The sequence below is a fragment of the Perca flavescens genome, chromosome 10 (assembly GCF_004354835.1).
Source record: "Perca flavescens isolate YP-PL-M2 chromosome 10, PFLA_1.0, whole genome shotgun sequence".
NCBI classification, from domain to species: Eukaryota; Metazoa; Chordata; class Actinopteri; order Perciformes; family Percidae; genus Perca; species Perca flavescens.
The window spans coordinates 15,762,907-15,788,059 of NC_041340.1; the positions used below are offsets into that span (position 1 = coordinate 15,762,907).

At 38.9% G+C, this 25,153-nt stretch overlaps 3 protein-coding genes across 4 annotated transcripts in view; 2 read left to right on the forward strand and 1 right to left on the reverse strand.

Moving 5' to 3' along the window:
* inppl1b (inositol polyphosphate phosphatase-like 1b) overlaps window positions 1-17,303 on the reverse strand; it is a 34,502-nt gene extending 17,199 nt beyond the window's left edge. Inside the window, exons 1-3 of one of the 2 annotated variants that reach the window (XM_028588735.1) lie at window positions 17,286-17,303; window positions 1,573-2,001; window positions 279-342 (exon numbers count right to left, since the gene is read on the reverse strand). In XM_028588735.1, coding sequence (XP_028444536.1) covers window positions 279-342; window positions 1,573-1,709 — 201 coding nt within the window. In that variant the 5' untranslated portion in view covers window positions 1,710-2,001; window positions 17,286-17,303. Of the gene's footprint in view, window positions 1-278; window positions 343-1,572; window positions 2,865-17,285 lie in introns of those variants that run through there. The other variant, XM_028588734.1, reaches the window with a different exon arrangement.
* On the forward strand, window positions 9,407-13,412 carry arr3b (arrestin 3b, retinal (X-arrestin)). Its single transcript, XM_028590244.1, has 15 exons — window positions 9,407-9,418; window positions 9,993-10,061; window positions 10,218-10,278; window positions 10,387-10,431; window positions 10,542-10,735; window positions 10,884-10,943; window positions 11,031-11,107; window positions 11,222-11,357; window positions 11,523-11,607; window positions 11,781-11,853; window positions 12,148-12,285; window positions 12,789-12,866; window positions 12,959-12,982; window positions 13,090-13,139; window positions 13,387-13,412. The coding sequence occupies exons 1-15, from the start codon at window positions 9,407-9,409 to the stop codon at window positions 13,410-13,412; spliced, it is 1,128 nt and encodes a 375-aa protein (XP_028446045.1).
* rab41 (RAB41, member RAS oncogene family) lies at window positions 16,415-24,047 on the forward strand. Its single transcript, XM_028588736.1, is given in 9 exon segments — window positions 16,415-16,647; window positions 17,949-18,007; window positions 18,446-18,499; window positions 19,406-19,511; window positions 19,832-19,888; window positions 19,891-19,942; window positions 20,415-20,508; window positions 21,787-21,853; window positions 22,085-24,047. Coding segments are annotated over 9 exon segments (633 nt in total). The 5' UTR covers window positions 16,415-16,568; the 3' UTR covers window positions 22,150-24,047.
* The last annotated feature ends 1,106 nt before the right edge of the window (window positions 24,048-25,153 follow it).

The window sequence follows — 25,153 nt, forward strand, 5'->3', positions numbered from 1 at the left end:
ATGCTGCTGAGCAAATGCTGCAAGCATGCGGCCACATGGCAGAGATGCCATTCAAACAACAAGGCTACTGCAGTCCTAACAGAGCCTGTACAGAGAGGAAACACAAACATCTTCCTGTTCTCCCTGCAACAGGCAATAACAAACCATTGTTTGATCCCTCTAACTCCATCTGACCGGCCGTGCCTCTCATGGTGTGTACAGTTTGTGCCAAGACATCTATTGTGTTTCACTTTCCTGTCAGGCAGAGGATTCAATGTTGTATGGTGATGAACACTCACTTGAACTGCTAGGAGGCCGTCTGCATCGGGAAGAATACGATAGGTGTGAACGTGACGTTGGAACCTTTGGAGACCAAAAATAACTCTGTGATTAATGCCATGGCAAATTACTAAAACATCTTCTGAGCAAACCTTCAAAAGGGGAAAAAAAATACTTAAATGTATTGTTTAAATAAGGACCAGATGTCTAACTGTAGTTAAAGACACGGTAACCTTCTTAACAAGGCGCCAGTTGTTTAGTGTTTTAGATCACTAATGACATGGCTTGTTGTTGTACTAATACAATGTGTGAGAGACACTTAGATCATCATCTCCATCAGTCACGTCAGAGGAATTTGTTTTAGGCAGCACGTAAAGATGAAGCCAGCTGTAAATCCGTCAGCTACTGTATATTACCTGAACAAAAGGGGAACCATGATAACAGAATAACTCAACAAAATATGTGGACATATTTACCAAAAGAAGGAATGACATATTGAGAAAAGAACGAAAGGAAAGAAGGGAGCACTGCGAGCAGCCCAGCTCAGCTTTCAGGAATGTATCTGGCTCAGGCTGATGAGCAGTTAGCGTAGTGCGGTCGCTGGAACTCCCGCCCTCTTTCAGGGGCCCCAGGGAAGAAATAGGGGTAAGAGGGGAAACAGGGAGTCCTGGGCCAGGGTTTGACTGGCTGAGATGGACTGTGTTCGGACAGGACAGTGTGACTAGTCTGGAGAGGGTGTGAGATTGGCCCATCCTGTACGCAAAAGCCTTTCTTTGCTGGCAGATGAAGGAGAAAGTGATGGATATGACAGGGGAGTGAAGCTGCTGAATCACTTTACAGATGGGGACATTCCGCAGAAATGTTGTGTTTATGAATAGTTTGCAATCCTATATGCCAAAATCAAAAAGTTTTGAAAGATTAATTTTGGTTTTACATAAAGTAGAACTGTTTCTTCTCACATGATGCAGCGTTTACTACTTCCTGAGTGAATAATTCATTAAGCATTTTCAAATTAGACATATAAAGTAAATTCAGTAACTTCTATAAAAAATAATTTAATAATAAAATTTTAGACAGCATTACTGATAAGAGCTTTACACTTTACACACATGTACAGTACACGCTCACAGGTGCTCGTAGGTACCGTCTAAGATAAAGTGAGCTTTACGTACCTCCGATAGGCAAATAGGTTTGATTATGATTGGTAAGATAAGCTTGCTGTCCTCTAAGTAGGTGATAGGTGTGTGTGTGTGTGTGTGTGTGTGTGTGTGTGTGTGTGTGTGTGTGTGTGTGTGTGTGTGTGTGTGTACTCACAGCAGGCACAATGCATATGCTCCTGGCACAGACTCACTGTCTCTCACTAGGTAGCTGCCATCCCTCCCTGCCCGTGCCAGCAAGTCCTCTGCATGCACACGGCTGATGTCACGATGATACCATGCTGCCGTAGCCATGGCAATCAATGTTCTGAGATATGTTCATAAAAATAATCCTCATGAGGTGATGAACTTGACGTAACACAAATTTAACGCACGTTTCCTGTCACACTTGCTCAGACAGCATTACGTCGGCGGACTGTCATTCAAGTTGTTATTGACAGTGTATGTTGAATGGTCTACTTAAATGTTTAGAACTTTCCCATGATCCTTTTCTTCATGATCCAAGTGTCAAGCAGACAACCCATCACCTTTTCTATTCCAGTTAGCACTCTCTGGGACCCTGTTGGTTCCTTCTGGGTCACACATCCTGTTGCAATGGAGGAATAAAGAAGAAACATTCAGCTGATTTTGAGGTTAGTCCACTCTTACAACAGTCTGCCCCTCAACAGAAGTCCACCTTTCTGTGATAATATCCGTGTGAAGAGGGAGCCTGTTTCAGTTTTTGGTTGCAAGTTGCTGCACCCAGGTGGGTGTGTTGCTCCAACAAACCCAAACCATCACAGCAGCGCGAGGCAGGGAGGTACAGGAAAAAAAAAGCGAGAGGTGCTGCACAGTCTGAATGAAGCAGCCACCCCTGAGGCAAAGCCGTGCCTCTAGCTTAACCACAAACACAAGCCCTCCTCTAAACCCTATATGCAAACAACAGCAAAAGAAGAACCAAGAATGGCAAAACAAACAAATCAAGCCACACACACGGCGCCCACACACTCACGCGCACACAGCAGAGACAGAAACATACCAGATGGAACTCAGTCAGCACTAAAACCAGACAGGCATGCAACAGAAACCAGACTAATTCAAATGATTTCCCAGCTCTGCTGCCATATAAGGGAATAGGAACACCCTCCAAAAGCTTCAGCTGATGACTGCAGTTGTCTTTGCTTCTTCCAGGCCCAGATTCCATTTAGAGTGTGTCTTAGTTGGATGAGGGCTACTCCAGTGGTCTCACTTTCATGCTGGACGTTTGTGTGCTGGCGTGTGTCTTTTCAGTAGAGTCCCGTCCGCACTGGCGTGGTCTCCAGCGGTTCTTCAGAGTGCTGTCAGAGCAGAGGGAGGGAGCTTGAAAGGCAGAGGACAACCCTGTTAGAGCGCAGGGCAGACAGAGGAAGTGACTCGACATTCCAGATGGCGGACATAGCCAGGAGAATTCTTGCGAGGGGCTCAACTTCACCAGCAGTGTGTGAAACAGCAGACTGCTTCCTCTCTCTCTCTCTCTTCTCCCGTCTCTTTACTTCTTCCTCCCTCAGCCCCTGCCCTCAAATTCCAAACACTATTTACCACACACAGGTGAGCTGCCCGGCTAATCCTCAGATTCTTCCTTGTTTTTTTTTTATAGTCTTTACCTTCAGACGTTTCATCCTCTGGCAGGCCTATTTGCTTTCTTTCACCCTCTCTTTCTCCTGTCTCAACCTTTTAATTTTTGTCACCCTCCCTAAACTTCCCTTGCTCTTTTGCTCACTCCTTCCCTCTCAGCAAAAAGCAGCCTCCATATGGTTATGATCATCCTTCACTTTCTTATTTTTGCCCTCCTAGAACTTCGCCCATTATTCAGCCCTCCTACTTCCCTACTTCTCCATTAGCTGGAGCGTATAACTCTGTGGGAAGCTGTTTAGTCCCATATTTGCTGTTCTGCCTCTCATTACTCAGCAGAAATGTGTGACCACTAACCGCAGGCCCCATAAAACAAATAGACACAAGTAAATCCCAATCTGATGACATATCAATTTAACCCTTAATCTCTTATATGTTCCTTTTAACATGAGCACTCTACAGCATATCATTGAAAGATAAACTGTATCATATGCCATTGAGGATGTACAGTGATGCTTTGAACTTAATGCTAACGTTGACATGCTAACATGCTCACAATAACAATGAAAACATGCCAATGTCAGAGATCTTTACCATGACGACCATCTTAGTTTAATGTGTTAGCATGCTAACATTTGCTAATTAGCACTTAACACAATGTAAAACTGGGGCTGATGGGAATGTCATACATGTTGCAGGTATTTGGTAATAATCATAGATCTTAGATGTAAATCAAAGAGCTTACAATTCATCATGAGAGGAACATGAATGTGTGTACCAAATTTCAAGGCAATCCTTCTAATAGTTTTTAAGACATTTCAATCAAAACTATCAACCGCATGGAAGAGTCGAGAGATCAGCAGTGTCAGTAGGAAACATCATCTGGGAACCATGAATATGGGTACAAATTATGTGCCAATCCATCCAATTGATATTGAGATATTTCACTGCATAAGTGAAAACACTGACCTGATGGTGGTGCTAGAGGGAACGTCAGAGGATCACCAAAGTCATTAGGGTTCACCCTGGGGACAATGAATATATGTACCGAATGTAATGATCAATGATTTGGTTTGAGCAATTAAAAATGATGCATTATCTAAGCTCTTCATCACAACAACACAAGCTTTAGCGAAGGTATATCTCTGATAGAGAATTTTTGTGATCATTTTTCTTTAAGTAAGTGGTGATTACAAATGGGGGAGTTTGGGGGGGAAAGATGTGTTCATGTTGTAAATGGTGTTTTGTAAGCTGTTTTAACAAAAAAATAAAAATTGTTAATCATAAAAGAAATTAAAGAACACAAACCCCCAGTAAGCCACGTCATAAATAAGAAATAGTTGTGCTCATAACAGCTAAGAATCTTTCCAATTAATAGCAACAACCCTTTAAAGTTACAGCATCAGTTGAGTTAGTGAGTAGCAGATAGAAATACAGTTGGCTATAGGTCAAATGGGAGTTGCAGAACACGATTAACAGAAAGCTCACAGGTAATCTCCCTGTACAACTCACTTCATACTCTGTGTGTTTCAAGTGCATTCATCTTTAAAACAGTGATGTTGACTTTAGTATGTATATTAAATCTTTGTTGACGGTTACACTGACAGCACTTCAAACAATTCATCATGACTTATAAGGAAGCACTGATTGGCTCAGCATCTAATAAAGTTTGTCCCTGTTAGCTACAAACACTGCAGCACTGTCTTAAATTTAGCAACACGCTGAAGACTGCGTTGTTAAGAGGTGGTAATGCCATGGTGCTGTAATGCACCGGGACTAGTCAACAGTCCCTTTAAGACAATGTTGACTGCCTATTTTAAAGCAACATGGAATATTCTTTTGGACCTTAAAATAATGTTTCCAAAATCATTTCAGTGGTTCATCAACTTGTAACAGGGTGAACGGCACTTCTGCATTCGCTTTGCGGCCCTCTATCGGCTATAACTGCACTATACAAGTTTGCCAGATCGGGTAGCGGATCTGTAGTTCGAATGACAGCGGTAATGGACAATTCCGCTTCCAACCTGTAGGGGGACCAAAGAGGAAATGTGCTGGTGTTGCTTTAAAGAACTTGCCAAAAATGGCACCATATTAAGTGTTAAGGGGCTTATGCAACTGTATGTAAACTCACACAGACATAAATGGAAGAAGAAAACCCAAGAGACAGAAAATAAGACTCTAAGTCTTTTGTTTTTTTTTGTCTTCATCCTGGATAGTAATAAGTGCTAGGCCTATGCAAAAATACACCTGTACACAGGTCTGTAGCTACACCAAGACTGGGTAATGCATTAATTTACTAACACATCCCTTCATTCATTCACTTGATAAATGGCTAACAGTTACACAAACCTTACACCTGTCTTTACCCCAAGAGGCCTACGAATAAATGTATGAATACACGATCAGTATTTATTTAGCATTGACGGAGCGTGTCAGTTAACAAGACAAATCAATGGTAATTAAATTGAGGAGGTGTACAGCTTTTAGGCAGTGTCCTTTCCCAGCCACAGATGTGGTTTTGTTTGCCCAATGAAGCGCATAGAGGCTGTATCAAAATGACTGTTAATTCTAAAATTAGAATACACAGAAAAGAAGATAGGGCTTTATGAAAAAAAAACCTGAGCAGTGTCAGTTTTCAGATTGTATGACTATTATCTGCCCAAACTGTGGCTGTAAATTTGGAGCTACATAAAACCCTTATGTTTAAAGGGCCTACTGCTCCCACATTTCACCACTCCTCCAAAAACAATTGTTGAATTTGGTTTTGTCCTGTCTAGACAGCTTTAAAGAGATCTCAGACTTTGGCCTCATGTCACAGTTGAATCTATCCAATCTAATTAATTATCCATCACTGCCAAGGTGCAACAATCCATCCTTTAAACTCATCATCCAGCTCCCTCATTAATCAATCAATTACATCTGGCTAAGTGGCCAATGAATGTGGGTCCTTTGAAAGACCTGAAAGGCAGGCTCAACCTGTGCCTCCTCCGCAAATGACAACTATAAACCGAGGAATTGATCAACATGATGATTTTTTAAAATCAGAATAGGTCAGTAACAATAAATCAGCAGGTCATTTTTAGATTTCTGTAAACCTACCATGAGCACAGATTGTACAAAGCTAGGTAGAAGAGCCATCTGGTGTCCCAGCAACCATAACACCCAAAATCCAACTAATACCATTCTACTCCTGTCTAAGCTATGACAAAAGGATGTCCTTGAATATTCTTGCATAGTCCATTCAGAACAAGACAATCCTTTAACCTTCGCAAGGCTCAAATAGCATCTCACAGCTTAGAGCAAAGAAGTTAAATACGTACCTTATCATTGAGACACTAAAAAGAATATTTTAACCATGTTTTTACAATCCAAGAAATATTTCCCCTCCAGGTCTTCTAATGTCAGTGACAGTTTGCCATTTGCTGCACCGTTATTTATTTGATCAGCTCTCATAAGAATAATGTTTTGTATTTTTAACATCTGCTTACAGTCATATAGAACACTATAAACTACTGTGTGTTGTTCAGGCATAATGTTCAGTATAAACACATCAAATTATAAATGACATGCATTAATAGGCTGGTTTGATGCATGATTATATCGGTGTTTCTGCACTAGCTATACGAAAATATGGAGGACCGTACGTGCCAAGTGTTTAGTACAATATTGTTCACATCCTGCAGCACATGTACTTTAACAAAGACCAAGTGACCAACACAGTTTTACTCCACTATCTATGTTTATTGCACTCCGTATCTGTTCCAACCCCAAAACTGCCCACGTCTCCGAGCTTATTCTTTTGAAGTCACATACACAATGTTATTTTACACATGCTGTGCACCAGAATAGTAGTTTTCTAATGAATTAATCAGATTTACTCTAAAACAGCCCTCTGACAGGCTGGGTAAGCTGAGGGAAGGCTGTGATTCTGGAGTTACATAAAAGCCTCATGTTTCACATAAAGGAGCTACTGCTCCTACATATCAACACTCTGCCAAAAGCAATGGTTGAATTTCTTACAATGACATCTGGTATACTACAGCAGTCTAAAGCATGCTGTCCACAGGTCCTTAGCTGTCCTGGATTTCATTGCACTGGTGTGAATATTAGAGTCATACATTGGAGTGAAGCTGCAAGTTATATGTAGAGCACTAATGTAGAATGATTAAGAGAGCAGCTTTAATGTTTTAAGCAGTTTAACTTGATGATCCAGCGGGGTAACAGCTTTAAAGAGATCTCAAACTTTGGCCCCATGTCACAGTTGAATCTAAGCCAATCTAATTCATTATCCTTCACTGCCAAGGTGTGACAACCAATCCAATAAACTCATCATCCAGCTCCCTCATTAATTAATGAATTACACCAGGAGTGAGAAGATCCTCCACCAATCCATCGGATTAACCTCTCTGTGTGCTCCAAGGTTGGAAGGTCATAGTTTTTAAAGCAAAGGGGAGGCGGTTGTTAGCACACACACACACACACACACACACACACACACACACACACACACACACACACACACACACACACACACACACACACACACACACACACACACACACTACATAGTGTCTTTAAACAGTGACGGATTACAGAAGACAGCAGAGAAGACTAAACTGAAGGCACGGTAAGTGAGGTTTTTTCTTGCTGACCAACGGCACATTAGAAATATATTAATAATGATCATTAATTGTTGAACTCATCAGTGGTCCTTATGATATGATTGAAATGCTCTTGGATTGGTAAATCATGTAGTGATTTAAAAAAAAAAAAAAATAATGATAAAAAAAATGTATGTTTTTGGAAAAAGCCTCTGTATAAAATCCAACAATAAACTAAATAATCCAAAAAATAACTATCCAAAATCCCAAACCAACCAGTTAGTAACTCAGTCTTTTCAACATTTTTATTTGCAGACTGGATCTGTAACTTTGCAATCAACATGTCAAAGTGAGTATCAGGAGACTCATTCACTGTTTCACTTATTATTCTGCAGCTATGTCATTAGAGGTTAAAACTCACGCCTTTTCATTTCAAAGCTTTAGTATGTTTCAAAAAGACATTTGATGAAACTCCTACCAAACATCAGTGGCCATTATTAATTTACTAGTATTGAATTAAGATTGCTTTGTTTCTTTTGAACTTTCTTTCCAACGTGTAGAAGTGTAAGGCTTTGTAGGAAAAGCCTGAGCACTCTAAGTTTTCAAATTCATGCTGCCTCAAAATGAACAGAAAATACCAAATGTTAATCCTTGAATTCTTCTTATAATTTAACTCTAATTTAAGGCATTTCTTTGATATTGTGTTTTGATAAACAGATTTTTGGAACTTGACTCAATTAATGGAAACAAGAAAGGCTCAGGCCCCATGCAGGGATCAAGGTGGACTTATACGTAACAATTTAACATCTTGGCAGAGGCACATACAATGTGACTTCTCTTTAGGGTTGGGTATCGTTTGGTTTTTTTCGATTCCGGTGCTAAATCGATACTTTTAAAACGGTGCCGGTGCCTAAACCGGTACTTTTCAATAAAGTAAAAAAAAAAAAAAAAAAGAAGAAAAAAAAAAATAAGGGTAGTAAACAACAGTCAGTGACTTGTTTATTGCTAAGGCCATGGTCAAAATTAAAGATTTAATAATAATGTAATAACTATAACAATAACTTATTTCACCAGTAAATTGCTGTTGAACCCCAGATGGGAAAAGGGTATTTTACAATTACTGTGAATGCACCACGAGGCTACTTGTTTTAAGTGAATCTGTGTTGTTTAATTCCGACAATGGCAGCTGCAAGTGAACGCACTGTCTGTGTTGTTTAATTCCGACAACGGCAGCTGCAAGTGAACGCACCGTCTGTGTAGTTTAATTCCGACAACGGCAGCTGCGAGTGAACACACCGTCTGTGTTGTTTAATTCCGACCATATAAACATACTGTATATCTATGAATTGCGACAACGGCAGCTGCTGCGCTGCAGAGCAGACTGTTACATCCCGCTGTTGAAGTCCTCCACAGTGAAATACAGTCACACTTTACACTGTTTAATGTTAGCTGTCAGCATTTTAACCGTGATTAATCCAGCTGCTAGCTAAAGGTAGGCTAACGTTACATGCTGTCAGGTGTAGTGTAAAGTCGAGCACCGAAACTTTTGTTCTTATTCGGTCTCGTTCCTACGTTTACGTCAGCACCGGTTCCCTATTGGCACCGAGTTTCGGTACCCAACCCTACTTCTCTTACACTTGAGTCTTCCAGGATATGGATAAATCCTGATTAAGGTGGATTGTGGGGATTTGATCTTGGAAGAGAGGTTTACAAGACAACGGAAACGTTTTAACATAATTACTTGTCACACACAAGAAAGAGGCTAACACCACTAAGGATTACCTGTTTGTTTATGGCTACATGGAGCAAAGGGTAATCCGCTTACAAGATTTATGTAACACTAAGAATATTAAGAAAAACAATATTTAGTGATATTGATGTCACGTTTACCAAAAATATTCACCATTCAATAAAATGCCACAACATATCATTAGTTCAAGAGATTTTTAGGAATATGCCACTTCCATGAGTTTAATAGTCAAGTCAGTACCATGAATGGAATTTAAAAAATTCTAATCTTAAATACTAAGCCAAACGAGACATTTTTCATATACTAAGTATAATATATTGATTTACCAAATCACAATTATGTCCAGATTAGACACGTGCCAGAAGGAGCCTTTCCATCCTGAGCACTTAGCCATGCAGGAGTGGGGTGGAGGGTGGGGGGATGATCCTATAATTGGATATGACAACTATGGGAGGTGGTAGGTGCACAACACTGTTGCCTTATTAAAAATAAACTAAATAATTGTAATGCAATAAGGAACATTTTCAACATTATGAGGGGACATTTGGACTTGGTCCGTGACGCCCTGTGTTTTTATCAAATATATTCAGTGAGCCTAAAAGTTAAAGTAAGTTAAGTAAAAGTGTGAAATAATAGTCTGATTCACTGCCTTTTCCTTTTTTCTCTCTTTTTAGGGTATTTAAGAAGACCAGTGGCAATGGACATGTAAGTGCCCTCTATAATATAGTCATTACCTCTTGGGTATAGGGAGGAGTGCATTTTGTATGTAGCTCGTCCAGCTCCCAGAAATAACTTCCAAACTCTTGTAACCTTGGCGGAGGAGTAACTGTTTTCGTCTCTGCTTTTCTCTGTTTCTCTCAGATTGCCCTGTACTTGGGGAAGAGAGACTTTGTGGACCATGTGGATTCAGTGGAAGTAGTTGGTGCGTGGCACAGTGTCTGTTTATACATCCCCAAATATGCACACGTACAGTATACTTGTCTCTGTGTAATCTAATGCTATTTGCTATTGGCTTTCCTCTCATTTGCAGACGGTGTTATTAAAGTGGACCCTTCTGGTCTTAACGGAAGAAAAGGTATTTTTTTATCTCATTCACTGTCAATGATAAAAGTTATAGAACCTGCATTTATGCAGCACACACTTAAATATTAAATATTAAATTAAATATTTCCTTTTCCATTGCAGTATTTGCCTACCTTGCTTGTGCCTTCCGCTATGGAAGCGACGATTCGGACATGATTGGGCTGTCTTTCAGGAAAGACATCTGGATACAGTGCGTTCAGGTGTATCCACCTACAGGTGCAAACGCAACCAAAACCCCAATGCAGGAATCCCTCATGAAGAAAGTTGGAGAGCAAGGATGTCCTTTTTCATTTCAGGTAGGAGGAGGAATCATGACTCACTCATTCTTTATATAACATAATAACTAACTCTTGTCCTTCAGTAAAATATTAGATTGATCAACCACAGATCATTCCTTCAGTCAAAATTTCATTCACTAATGTGCCATGTTTCTACTTGTTTCAGATGCCAATAAATCTCCCATGCTCAGTCTCATTACAGCCTGGGCCAAACGATGCTGGCAAGGTACTACTGTCCATTTTAATTTACTCTTGTAAACTACTTTAAATGTTTGACAAACAAATTGTTTATTTGGGTCTTGTTTTGTTGTAGGCTTGTGGTGTGGACTTTGAGGTTAAAGGATACATTGCAAACGAAGCTGACAGCGCAGATGAAGTCATTGACAAGAAGTATGTATACCCACAGTCAAACCATGTCAGCCCAATCTTATATTGCATTAAACTTAAGCTATAGCAGAATAAGGGAAATATATACTTGCATCGCGTGTCTTTTTCTGAACTTAGGGACACGTGTCGTCTGATGATTCGCAAAATACAATTTGCACCAACTAACAACAAGGCGGGACCCAAGGCTGATAAAGCCAAGAAGTTTAGGATGACTGACAAACCTGTTACCTTAGAGGCCTCCCTTGAAAAAGAGGTACATTGAAGTCTACATACTACAGTATTTAATATATACAGTACCAGTCAAACATTTGGACACACTTTCTCATTCAAGTGAATGGGAAAGTGAGTCCAAACTTTTGACTGGTACTGTATATAACGATTGCTAAAATTATTCCAAATAAATCATTCTTATTTTTAGATCTACTACCATGGAGATCCAATCAGCGTCAAGGTAAAAATCAACAACGAAACCACCAAGGTGGTGAAGAAAATCAAAGTCTCAGGTGAGCAACGAGGAAAGGGTTAAAGCTCGATTGGAGCTAAATTCTTTAAAAAATGGTGTTGTATGTAGCTCGTAAGAGAGAACAAGAATGAGTAAGGGTTCAAGTGCATCGGTTTATATGTTCAAGAGTCCGATATGAAGGGATCGCTCTAACAGAGCCATGTTTTCTTTTAGTTGAGCAGCTAACAAGTGTGATGCTCTACTCAGCTGATACTTACTCCAAGACAGTCTGCTCTGAGGAGTTTGGGTAAGGTTTTCAGTATATAAAAAGAGGCTTATTACAAGGATTTTAGATCAAATTTAACTAATTTATGAATTAACATTTTCTGCCAAATGAAATATCTGAAACTCCTATCATATAAAAAATATTCTCAGCTCCCAATGCCCCTACATTTAATCAACCCAGCTATTACTGAGAAATAAAATGCTTTGTCGTGGTTATATTTCAGTATGGATTGAGGAAAAGTCAATAAAAACAAACAATGACTGTTAAGTTCAACATTATTATTATTATGAATTATTTATTTCACTACCTTCACAGAGAGACAATTAACGCCAATGGTACATTGGAGAAGTCCTTCCAAATAACCCCCCTGCTGGCCAACAACAAAGAGAAGCGGGGTCTTTCAGTGGACGGACAGCTAAAAGACGAGGACACCCACCTAGCATCCACTACCCTGTAAGTCACTCTAGGTCTCTCATCAAAGGGCTTACAGTGAGCCCAGGACAGGTTGTCATACTCTTATTGAGTGGTGATGGTAATGCAACTCTGCATTGTGTCATCCACTTATCACATCTTAAAGTGCTCATATTATGCTCATTTTCAGGTTCATAATTGTATTTAGAGGTTGTACCAGAATAGGTTTACATGGTTTAATTTTCAAAGAACACCATATTTTTGTCATACTGCTGTAGCTCCTCTTTTCACTCTGTGTGTTGAGCTCTCCGTTTTAGCTACCGAGTGAGGCCTCACACTTCTATTCCATCTTTGTTGGGAGTCGCACATGCGCAGTAGCTAGGTAAGGACTGCTAGCTAATCAGAAGCTTTGTATACCTATAACATGCACAAAAAAAGATATACAACACTATAAAGGAAAGGGAAAAAGCCAAACAGCATAATATGAGCACTTTAAGACCAAATTGTCAAGCACTGAAAGGTAAATTATTCCTGTCTCTTCATAGGTGTCAAGGAGAAAAGGAGATACAGGGAATCCTCATCTCCTATAAAGTCAAGGTCAATATATTGGTGTCCGGCGGAGGGTAAGGCTTAACATAACAGAAACTATTCCGCCATAATACTTCTAATTGTGCACACTAAAGGTTTCTTTTATTGTGTTCTCTCTCACCAAAAGCCTGCTGGGTGGCCTTTCAGGAAGGTAAATATTGATTCTCCTTCAACTGTCGTCACATTATTAGTATGAATACATTATAAATTACTATTTTGTATATTTTTTATTAAAATAACGTTTTTTTTCATTTTCAGCAATGTCACTGTGGAGCTTCCTCTGACCCTGATGTCCCCAAAACCTGCAGGTGAGTGTAGTGTTTTTGAATATAACTGCTATTTAAATGCTTCTTGGGACATTTCACTTAAACAAAAAAGACAGGATAGATTAATGAACATGTTTTATGTCATGTCCTCCACTTTTATCCCTTTGCTGCATGTCACTGCTGTATCCTGAGCAGAAGTGTAAGTATAAAATAGTCTCTGTGGCTGTAATGCTTGTGACATGCTGCTTATAATTTTCTCCTGTGTCTTTGTGTGTTTTATGAACCACAGCCAATTGGATTAAAGGCCCCCTTTAGTTCAGGTGAGGTCAGCCCTTCTTCAAGGTCTACAACCCGTCTTCTTTTTGAAATAAATGCCTAATTTGAACACTACTATGTTTGATTACGTTCATGGCGTATATCAACAATAATTATTCCATTTATGAGACAAGTAAAGCTTATCAAGTCTTTAGAAATGAACTATAATTGCCCTAGAATGAGAGCACTGTTTCACCCTTTAACCCTGTTGCATTTGTGTGAAATATTACATTTGAACACTCGTTGCTCCACCTCCAAGATGATTTTTTTTGTTTAATTGCGGGGGTTGAGCAATAGCTTATACTGAATGTATGAGATATTCGCCCATGTTATCCATATGTAAAATGGGGTGAGCTGTATAATTAGATGAAATGCATTCCATGAGTTACCTTGTAATGCAATGTTGGACTCACAGAATCAGTTGTTTTTCCACTGCATACCAACAGTGCAGACATCTCAATTGAGGCCATGGAGGTTTGAGACAACCAGCGAAGGAAAAATCAGCTCACTGACAGAGAATACAGAACATAAAGGAACTCAACACCCATGAAGAAAAGCACAAAGTGTCAAAGAGTCTAAAAAGAGTATCTGAAAAAAAAGATCTAAACTCCGTGGGACATTTCTCAGAATGCAATTATACTGTAGCATTAAATAGAAATAAACATGTATTGTCATTTTCTTTGTTAAGAGATATGTCCCATCGTATAGAAAGTAAACTTTTCTTTATATGTGTTATGATTACCAAAACTTTATTTATCCTTCATCTCTATCACTGTGTCAGATATATTATGACTGAATGCAGATTCTCTTTATCAACAAGAGAAGTTAATAATAATAATAATAATAATAATAATAATAACACATTGTTTCCCCAATTATTTGATTGTTTGTTTATTTTGCTCAGTACTTTTACTACTACTTTTATTAATTTTCTTTTTTTTTTTTTTAAACGCCATTATTGTTCTCAAAGCGGTTTCTTTTTTTTATATGCCAAATATATACACTGTTATTTTTATTTAAACTGTGTATATTTCATTTGGGACTCAAATGAATAGCCACTGACACCCAAACATTTCTCTGAAAAGTAGCTTAGAGTAGTTGCTTTAAAGCACCGCTGTGAATCATGAAGTGAGTAGCTATAAAATAAGCAAACACATTGATGTGGATTCCAGTTTTTCTTCCAAGTGTGACTCACATTGAAATCCACTGGCTTAGGAAGCCTTCCTCTACCTCTTCTTCTTCCTTCTCGTTTTGCCCTTAATTAAATGTTTTCTAAACACACTATCTTACCTAGCTTTAGTAAAATGCCAGCAGCTAAATCAGAGTGACTAATTTTAGGCCTAGTGGCCCTCATTTATCAACCTAACGTAGAAACCAAGTCCACAATGACTGGAAAACGTGCGTACACAAGTTTAAACTTCACGTGAGATTTGATTGTAGCCTCCGCTCACGTCCATATTGATAAATGGCGAGCTTTGCGTTGAAACGACCGTACCCCGGTTTTACGCTTGTTTTCTGTCATACGTTCATTTCGTAAATGAGGGCCACGCTGTGTAAATTATCACTCCTTCTGTCTAGCCCAAATCAATTAAAATACTTTGTTTGACACATAAAATAAATAGCAATGTATAAACATATGGGCATGTAATAAGGCTTTTCGTTGGGTGTTTGTGATCATTGTGTGGTACTAGAAACTGTAGAGTATGTGCTTGCTAGTTGCAGGAAACATGTATCAGAGAGAAGGGACATGATGGAAGAAATGAAACGATTTGGGATAACAGGAGCAGGAATAAAGAACATACTGAAGTGTGGTGAAAGGGAACAAGGCAGAAGGTGCTTGGTCCGCTTTCTAATGAGAAACAGTACTGTTGAGGAAAATCTGACATACTAAGCACTGTAGCGATTACCTAATTCCAGAGGATGGCAGTAATGTAACATTAACCCTTGTGTTGTCTTCTATTCGACCATGCATAGTCATCCTGGGTCAAAACTGAAAATCACTTTTTCTAACGCTTTTTTCAATGTTTTTGGCACTTTGACGTTTAACGCTTCTTTTCACTACCATGTAACAACACAGCACCAACCCATTACTAGATTTACACTTATTTTCGGAATTCATGGTCAATAAACCTCATTTATTGGAAATTATACCTTATTCTTGAGTTAAAAAGCAGAAATTATGAATTTATTTTAACTAATATTAAAGGAAGGATAATCACAGAATGGCATATGTCAACATTCAGTCGAGTTTTTTTTCAAATGCTAAAAAATTGAACAAAACACACAAAATTCAATGAAAACATAGATTTTTGTTGTACTTGCGAAGCATGTTGTATGGAATAATCCATGTTATATGTTTGGGTAATCACAATTAAGTAGTTAAAAAGAAACTCTTATATTATTATATATTATATTACTGACATTTATTATTATATTACTGATATTACATTTAGACAATGGGTCAAATTTGACCCAAAGACAACACAAGGGTTAAAAGTGCAAGCTGCCGTTAAAACCCAGAAAAGAATGCTTTCCTATTTGGGGAAATACAGTTTTATCTCAGTTATCTGATACAGTGGGGACATGTTTTAGAATAGTATAGTGCTTTTGTGCAGTTATTCCTTTACCAGTTATAAACAGTCTAGTACAGTTTAAATTAATTTCAAAATAAAAAAAATTGGAGGGATGACTTCAGGATTCATAATTCATCATAATGTTTCGTTTTGCAAGCTCATACTTCTAGAGAAAGAAGCTGGAAATGATGACATATTTTGTGTTGTCCAATTGTGAATGTCATGTTATGTCTGTGGTTTAAATATAATTTCACAAAATGAGCACATATTATCATCAATATTAAAACGCCTAAGTAATTCTTTAGGATAAATGTCGTTCATAACTTTGAAATGTGTTTCTTTCATTTTGGGTGGTAAAGGGAATGTAAATACATAGCTAGTTCTCAGTTAAAAGAAAGCTTTATGTTACCATTCCTGTTATGTCTCAACATTTGCCTCTTGGTGGTGCTATTTCACTTCTGTACGTTTATGAAAACAATAGCGCTGGCTAGTGCAGGATAAAGATACACTACTTGCTCCTCTCCGGTCTAGACATCACACCATTAGCCAAGTCAGCTAGTTAGCGGTTTATTTTCTGGACAAAATGTCAACTACGACCGGCGGCGGAGAGTTTGGCAACCCTCTACGAAAGTTCAAGCTCGTCTTTCTGGGCGAACAGAGTGGTAAGCAGGGAGCCGTGTGCTTGAACAAAGTGTTAATTCAGTCGGATGTTAGAAGAAGTGGCTAAGATTAGCTCATTCCAGCTAGTAAAAGTTATCCACCGGGCATTAACCGCCAGTGATAATACAAAGCGAGATGTTGATATTCCAGTGTTAACAAGGGGTTTAAGAGAGAGTAAAATAACAAAAAGACTATAACGCTATGCACACATTATTTTTTCTTACTCGTGATGATGTCATTTCATAGCTAGCTAACGCTTAGCTAATCGTTAAGCTATCTTAACATATCGCTCTTTAACGATAACGTTAAATGCCTACAGTAAATAGTTACCGTTGCATAATATTAAGATCTGTTACTTATTTACATATTGAGTTGTTGCCTGATTAAAGCAAAAGGACACTGTCCTTTCTGTGATCAAGTTTGTGATGCATCATCTAACTGTAGCTAATGCTAGCCGTTAAGTTAGCTGTGCTAATCAGTAACGTTAGCTAATATTGACGTTCACTACTTAATTTGAACCCTAATGTAGCTTCCAAGAGTTTTTTAGGAACATTTGCTTCCTAATACAATACGCTGTATAACGTTACATCAAGGGAATATAGTGTATATGTCAGTGTTACGATAGCGCTTTTCAACTCACTAGCAGTTAGCCTCCTACGGCAGCACCTTGCAGAGCCACGTCGGCCAGGCAAGTATTTTTTTTCCCAGGATGGCGAAGGCATCTCCCGACCTACTCTGCCTCAGATTGGCTTACATTGACAATATTACCCTAACCTTACCCATCCCACACCTCTTTCCTGAATCTAACCAACCCAGCCAGAGCAGGCAACGAGTACTCGCCAATCGGAGGCAGAGTAGGGCGGGTCATGTCTTCCTTATGCCTTCGCCATCCTAGGAAATAAAATAGTGAATGGGTCGGTCCAGACCACCAGTCGGCCTTTTACCCCGAACATTTAACGACCAGGGACTGTCTCTTACACTGACATTTGCTAACATGCTTGTATTTTAGTGGTACATGTCTAATATGGCAGTGACATACTCCCTCATCACGAAACAAATATAAGAAGTCAAGATATTGTGTTGTGGCTCCACCCATACTGCCAGCTCAGCGAGTGGGTTCAGCAGTGCACATTGCATCAGTGCATGTATCACGGACTTACTGCGTTTTTTTTCTTCTTCTATAATGCAAAATTCGAATTTATATAATTTGTATTTAATGTAATATTGAAAGTTTTGGCATATAGAATATGGTTTTTGATTGCCAGGTGCAACTCTTAACGTGTATGTTATTGTGTTTGTACAGTTGGGAAGACCTCACTCATCACCAGGTTTATGTATGACAGTTTCGACAACACCTATCAGGTAATAACATCACAATATGATGCAGAAGTAGAGTGCCAAGGCACTGATTGATTGCATTCTAATACATTCTAATCTAATATATGGTGTGTTCCAAAACACATTTTTCTTAATAAACATTGTGACTTATTAAGTACAGGTATAATTGGTAGCATTAATTCATTATGGCTGTTTCATGACCTTCCACTTCCAAATCCTTTGTTAGTATGCATGATGACTTACCGGCATGATGAGCACCTTACTTGGAACATAGCCTTTGTTAATGTTTTAAGTTCTATCTGTGCCGATCCCACTATGACAAGTCAAAATGTTGTGGAAACGGTTTATGTATAATGTTTAATATAGACTGCAGTCAAACACTTTGTCTAATGGGTTTTTCTTGAATATAGACCTTATGCATTGGGTCTATAACAATGTTTTAATGCAATGATTTTCTTACAGGCAACCATTGGCATTGACTTTTTGTCAAAAACCATGTACCTAGAAGATCGCACGGTAAGCCCTGTGTATTTTATTGTCATTCTCATCATTCCTATTGCCATAGTTTTAAAACAGCTAAACAAGCTCAAAGCATGCATTTGTTTTTTTTATATTAGCTACCTTTTATTTCCCTTTCACCATTTCATATTGTTTCCATATTATCCTAGATTTTTCCATTTGTTTTGTTAGACGTGTGATCATGTGTTTTAGCTTCCATCGTTATTTCAAGTTTTTGTTTTCCTTCCATCCCCTGGCTGGGTCATGAAATGTCCTCCCCCTTCCCACATTCATTTCACGGCTGGCCACAGATTCGGCTGCAACTCTGGGATACAGCCGGACAGGAGCGTTTCCGCAGCCTCATTCCCAGTTACATCCGCGACTCAGCCGCTGCTGTGGTGGTTTATGACATAGCCAGTAGGTATCATGGCCTCACCTCGCCTCCTTGTCCTTCACTTAGTATATGGAAGGGCGAAAAAAGAGCATTTACTAGCCTGGCAAACCCCACTGGACAGCATGATAAGGGGTAGTTCCAGATTCTTTGCATCAGCCATAGTGATACTAAAGCATTTCTCCAGCAGTGTCCAGGGGGGGTCTGTGCTTCCTAAATGCTGTTACACATGATGCTGACAGAAGGAATAACGGAAAGTGTCTTCAGATGTCACCTCATGGGCAGAGATTCTCTGAAAAAGCCTAAATAATGATTCCCCAGGGCCTACTTTTACATGTCTAATCAGCATAATGCTGGTCATCTCTGACCCTTCTGCATTTGAATGATTCTCCCCATTCCTCCATAAAAAGCCATTTTCATCTCTGCTGCTTGGCTTGCAGTTCCTTTATGACTGTCCTATTCTCCAGTTTCTTGTTCTGCCTTTCCCATCTTTATCTCTTTGTCCTTTTCTTCCCCTCCATTCCAATCCTCAGGTCCGGCTCCAGCTTTGGGACACTGCTGGACAGGAGCGTTTTCGTAGCCTAATTCCCAGCTACATCCGTGACTCTACCATTGCCGTGGTTGTTTATGACATCACCAGTGAGTCAGGGCTGTACTCTAACCTTTCTGTAGGGGTCTAGAGGAAGAAAGCTATCTTGGCATAGTTGCTACCTTATGTACTTCTGCTAATAACCTTCAGAATCTCTAATTATATTTTCCTTCTTCAAGCTTCTTTTCTTAACACGTTTTCTGACTAACACGAATACTTTACGGGCTTTTCTTGCCAACCTTTTTAATGAAGACTAATACCTGCTTGAGCACACATTTAACTGTAGATAGAATACCAAATGTTTTATGTCTTTTGGGGCTACTTGTGGTTGATGTGTACAGTAATTGTGTGGATGTTTTTTCATCCACAGATCTTAATTCATTCCAGCAAACCTCAAAGTGGATTGATGATGTTAGAACAGAGAGAGGAAGGATGTCATTATCATGCTTGTTGGGAACAAAACAGACTTGGCGGATAAAAGGTACATGGTTGTGTGAGATGTGACATTGTTGTGTGAGACGTGTGAAAGATTGTTATGAATTTCCTTCTCTAGAAACAATGATTGATAAATAGACTGCAATTTTATAATTCTACTACAATTAGAAAGTGTGTAGCATTAAGTATTAAGTAGTATATAAACTGCCAACGCCTGGAATCCCACTTGTCTTCTCTTTAGTGCATCTCATCCAATTTTAAATTGTATCATCCCTTGGCATTTTACATACTCCAGCCTTTTTATTAGTGATTTAAGTACTTTTATTTGTATATTTTGTATGATTTGATCATATTTCTGTTCTGCCTTTTTTTTTTTTTTTTTTTTTTTTACTTTTTTTTTTTGTTCCCTTTCCTGCTCTGTTCTCTCCATGTCATTTTGAATTATTTTTTTTTTTTTTGTGTGTTTCCCTCAACACCACACTCCACTCCCTCCCTCTCCCTTCCTGGGGCCATGGCAGGCAAGTTTCTGTTGAGGCGGCAGAGAGGAAAGCTCGTGAGCTCAATGTGATGTACATAGAGACCAGTGCCAAGGCTGGCTATAACGTCAAACAGGTTGGTGTCCAACAACAGCAGGTGTAAAACTGACAAATAGTCCTGATAGTCATGATGTTCTTTAGGTTAGGGAGGCCAACCTGTGCAATCTAGGATGTACAACTCATTCAAATGGATCAGCGTGTGGCTGTTGAATGAATGAGTGATCTCCCGATTCGTTTTCCTGCTGCTTCGTCTTAACTCAGCACAGCAGCTTCTCTCCCTTTGTCTTCCTCTCTGTCTGTCTGTGTGATAACTAAACTAACCTCTCTCTTTTTCACCCACAAAACAAGACTGTGTTGAGCTCTCTTTGTTTCTCTCTCTCTCTCTCTCTCCATCTCTTCCCTCTCCTCTTGGCCTGTCCTCTTTGCGATGTTTCTTTCCATATCTGTCTGTTCGTCCATCTCCCCCCTCTGCTTCTACCTGAGCAGACAGATCACCACGGAGGAGGGTGAGCAGAGAGCTAAGGAACTGAATGTCATGTTCATTGAAACCAGCGCAAAGACTGGCTACAATGTCAAACAGGTAGAGATTCTGCTCTCTCAAGGTAGTTGAGCTAATTCTGCCCTCAAAGTCTACACTTAACTCTTTACGCCTCCTTTTCTGCTCTCGTTGCTCATCGGGACATGTCTTGGTATTCTCAGTACCTACTGTACATGTATAGTTTGTATTTTCTCCCCACAGGCTTTGCTTTGAGATGTTTCAGTATTCACTTGTCTGCACACATTTACTGCTACTGTGCTCGATTGTCTGATTCACTAAAACTTCTGCAGCTTTCAAACTGTTTCTGTGACTTTAATGGGCTTGCTCAGTGGAGGAGGTTACCACGGCAACCTTCCCTTTCATGCTGTTATCTCAACGACCAATTACAGTCACATTTTGTATCACTGCTTTAACTGCTTCTCGTGTTGTTCAGTGAAATATATTATTGCGTGAGTGACTTCTTATAACTTTGATCCCTTTCTGTCTATACTGTATAGTGACCGTAGGGGTGGGTGATATACACATACAGTAAATTAATGAGCAGTATTGCATTATAGCAATAATGGATTTACAGGATTTCTGCATTAAGGTGAACAATACCTTAACATTTTTCAGACACCAGATTAGACAAAAAAAAACATTACTGACTGATTATTTTATGTATGAACTGTTTGTGGCAATCAATTGAAATATAAGTACATACACTTTGATCGAAGATTTTACCCAAATCACTCACCCCTATTTGACAGCATTTTACTTCTACTACAACTTTTCAAATTTGTTCAATCGTTACATTTTTCTGACTTTGTTTTATAGCTGTTCCGTCGTGTTGCTGCTGCATTGCCTGGGATGGATAGCACACCAGAGAAAAGCAAAGAGGACAGTATCCTTTTAAAGTTGCTTTCAACTGAAATTGTTGGCATACTCGTTTGAATATCTGCTACTATCGCCACGATCTGTAAAAGTAGAAAAGCTGGTAACCAGTACCTCGTAGTTTACTCTGCACATAAGAGAGAATGTTCTCTGAGGAGATGGCAGCCAGATAGCGCTGCAGAAAATACTGAAGTGAAATTTGCAAATTCATTGACGTTGTTACTTAACCAAGTGCTCTCAGTGATCGACATCAAACTGGAGAAACAGCCAGAGATGAATGTCACCGAGAGCAGCTGCTCATGCTAGTACACCTCACCCCTCACCCTCACCTAGCCTGTCTCCTCCCCACCAACAGCTTGTCTCTCAGTGACCACTCTCTCCACCTTGGCACACTGCCATTGGCATGGAGAACCTGTCTTTTTTTCCTTTTCCAACTCAGTGACTTTTCAGAGTAACCGTGTGGATGTGCATTACTGTATTGAAACAGATTATCTATGTGTGGGGGGGACGGTACAAAAGTAAACATTTAAAACAAGGAATAAGTTAAACAATATGTTCATTTTTATCCAGTTGCATGGCATTATGTAGGATTGCATACTGACATAGCTAACCGCTCATGAGTTATTGCACAGTTGGGAATCTTAGTGCTGTTACTCTTGTCATTGTTGTAAAGTAAAACTGATTGGGATTATTTAAATGACTACAAGGTTGAGTCCTCAGCCCATTATATTCTACTTTTTTTTTTTTTATTATTATTTTAAATGGAGAGTTTGCCTACAACTTTTCTATCTCTCAGATTATTTCTTGACTTTGTTTTATTTTGAGGAAGTAGAGACAGGATGTTACCAGTGAATTTACATCATTGCTCACCATCATATTGGGCTCAAATATTAGGCTCAAATGGACCTTTTTTATTGAAGAGGGGCAATGGTCCATTCATAAGATATTATCTATACCTAACACATCTGCAATACACCAGTGTGTTAGTAGACCAAATTGACATCATTTGAGACCTTATTTAAAACCGTGGAAAAGGGATGTGTAACCAAACAATGAGGTAATAGATCATCAAAGGGAAAGCATCCCAAATTCAGTAGAATGGTTACTAACCTGAAACTGTGTCTGCATTAAAACTATAACAACTGTCATTCCAATGTTGTTAAATTAGCTGCACGCATACTAACATGTCTGAGGAGGAGTTTTCTGTTATTAGAAGCCCCTAATGTAGAAAAGAAAAAAAAAACATTAAAAGCCAGTGTTTAGTTTTTCCACGCTGATGGAAAGTTGTCACTTTGGTCGCTATGACGTACCCGCCATCTCATTGATAATTTGTGTTTTGTTGATTACACTATTGCAAAACATGCAGCATGCTCACCATGCAGGATTTATATGGATAAGAACACAGATGCCTTGCTTGTTTGTTCACCAACGTTGTGCACTGAATCAAGCCACAATATTGTAAAATATAAAAGAAGCCTGCTGACTGGTTCATGGCTTCACTAGTTGTTTTGTAGAGCTGGTAAATAAGAGTTAGTCCTCCGATACAGCTTATGCTTACTAACACCCTTGCTGTAAAAAGTGCAGAGAAGTTAGTCACAGTACCCATTGCTGTATTGCTATTGCCTGTGTAGGACTGTTGGTTTTATTTGTTTTATTTATTTTGTAACTTGGACATACAGATAACATTGTATGCTTGACCAAAAGTACAGATGCTGACACGCATGTTGAAAGTTTATTTAATTTATTGTTTGCGTGTCTGCTGGGACTCCATCTAAAGGCAACGCTTAGGCCCGGTTACGTTTTTTCCTGTCACACTGCTAGGAATTACTTTTTTGGTGTGTGTAGCTTGGTTTACAGTCACAGGTAAAAGCTGCACAGTCTCCACAGACACACACACACACACACACACACACAACTAACTAGCCATAGCACAACAAAAGACACTGGTCATTTGCTGTAGCTTGTTTGAAATGTCAATGTTTTAACATGAGCAGCTCTTCTATTACTTGTCACTGACTAAATACTCAGCTTTGTGCTATTCTAAATTGTGTCTGTCCATTTGAAAATATGCTGTCTACTCGTGTTTAGCAACGTTTGTGTGAATAATGTTCTATTACTATCTGATGTATAAAAAGGAGAAATAATGAAACACAAGTGTAGGCCTATCACATGGAATAAAATAAAGATATTTCACCAAAATTTAACATCTGTGAGCCCTGTTTTTGCAAAGCACATTTATAATGCTCTAATTTCAAATGCTTTGGAACAATAAACATTCTGTACAGTCTTTAAGCGATACTATAAAGCACCTCAGTTATGTGTGAAAAACCTGTCACAAAAGCCTGTGTGTCACAGGTCGCTAAAGTAGACTGAAACTACGCATTAGGCAATGCATCACAGGCATGTACTGTTACAACAGAAAGGTGTGGCTAAGAATGAACGTTGAGATTGCATTTCACACACACAACTGCCACTTGATGTGCATCTTTGCTCAAAAGCTATTGAAAGCATGTAAATAAAAAAATGTATGAGCTGGGGTTTCATACATTATTGCCAATCTCCATGCACATTGGCCTGTTTATACTAGAAGGCCTGTGTTCCACTGTTTGATTTTTTTCACCTACTTGAATATTTCATTTTAAACCTTTATTTAAAATCCAAGTTCACTGAGGTTGGCCTCATTTACAGAGAGTTGAATGAGGCCAGTTACACATCAAAATAAAATACAAAGATTATTATCTTTGTATTTAAAAAAAAAAAAAAAAAAAAACTCGAGCAAGAATAAAAAAGGGTATATGTGTGAGTCTGTTTTTTCTTTTTTCTATATTCTCTTTTGAGGATGTAGGCTATAGTGTACAGCTATTAGTAGGCATTCAAATAAAACAGCCATTTTTTTAATTATTTAATTTAATTTAATTAGAACTTTTGTTAACATTTTTGAACAGATGTTAAAATGCTTGAATTATTTCACTACATTTTTTGTTAGTGTACTTTTATCGTTTAACATTTATAGTCGTGATGATTCTCTTGAACACTGAGCAATTCGCACCCACCCACTGTCCCCTGAGCAGCCCACAGTGTATGTAGCCTTCTTTGTATCTTTCGCACTTTCTGATAATAAAACAACACTGCTCTTTTTTATGAACTGCTTCATTTCATCTGTTATCAGTTTTGACCTAGAGTAGGCCTATAGCTGTATGATATTGTTAAAAAAAAAATCTGTTTCTGTGACAGCGGGACGAACTGTTTTTGTTTTTTTTCTTTAGGCTACCTGCGTAACCACACCTGGATTCAGGAAGTGCTGTGACGT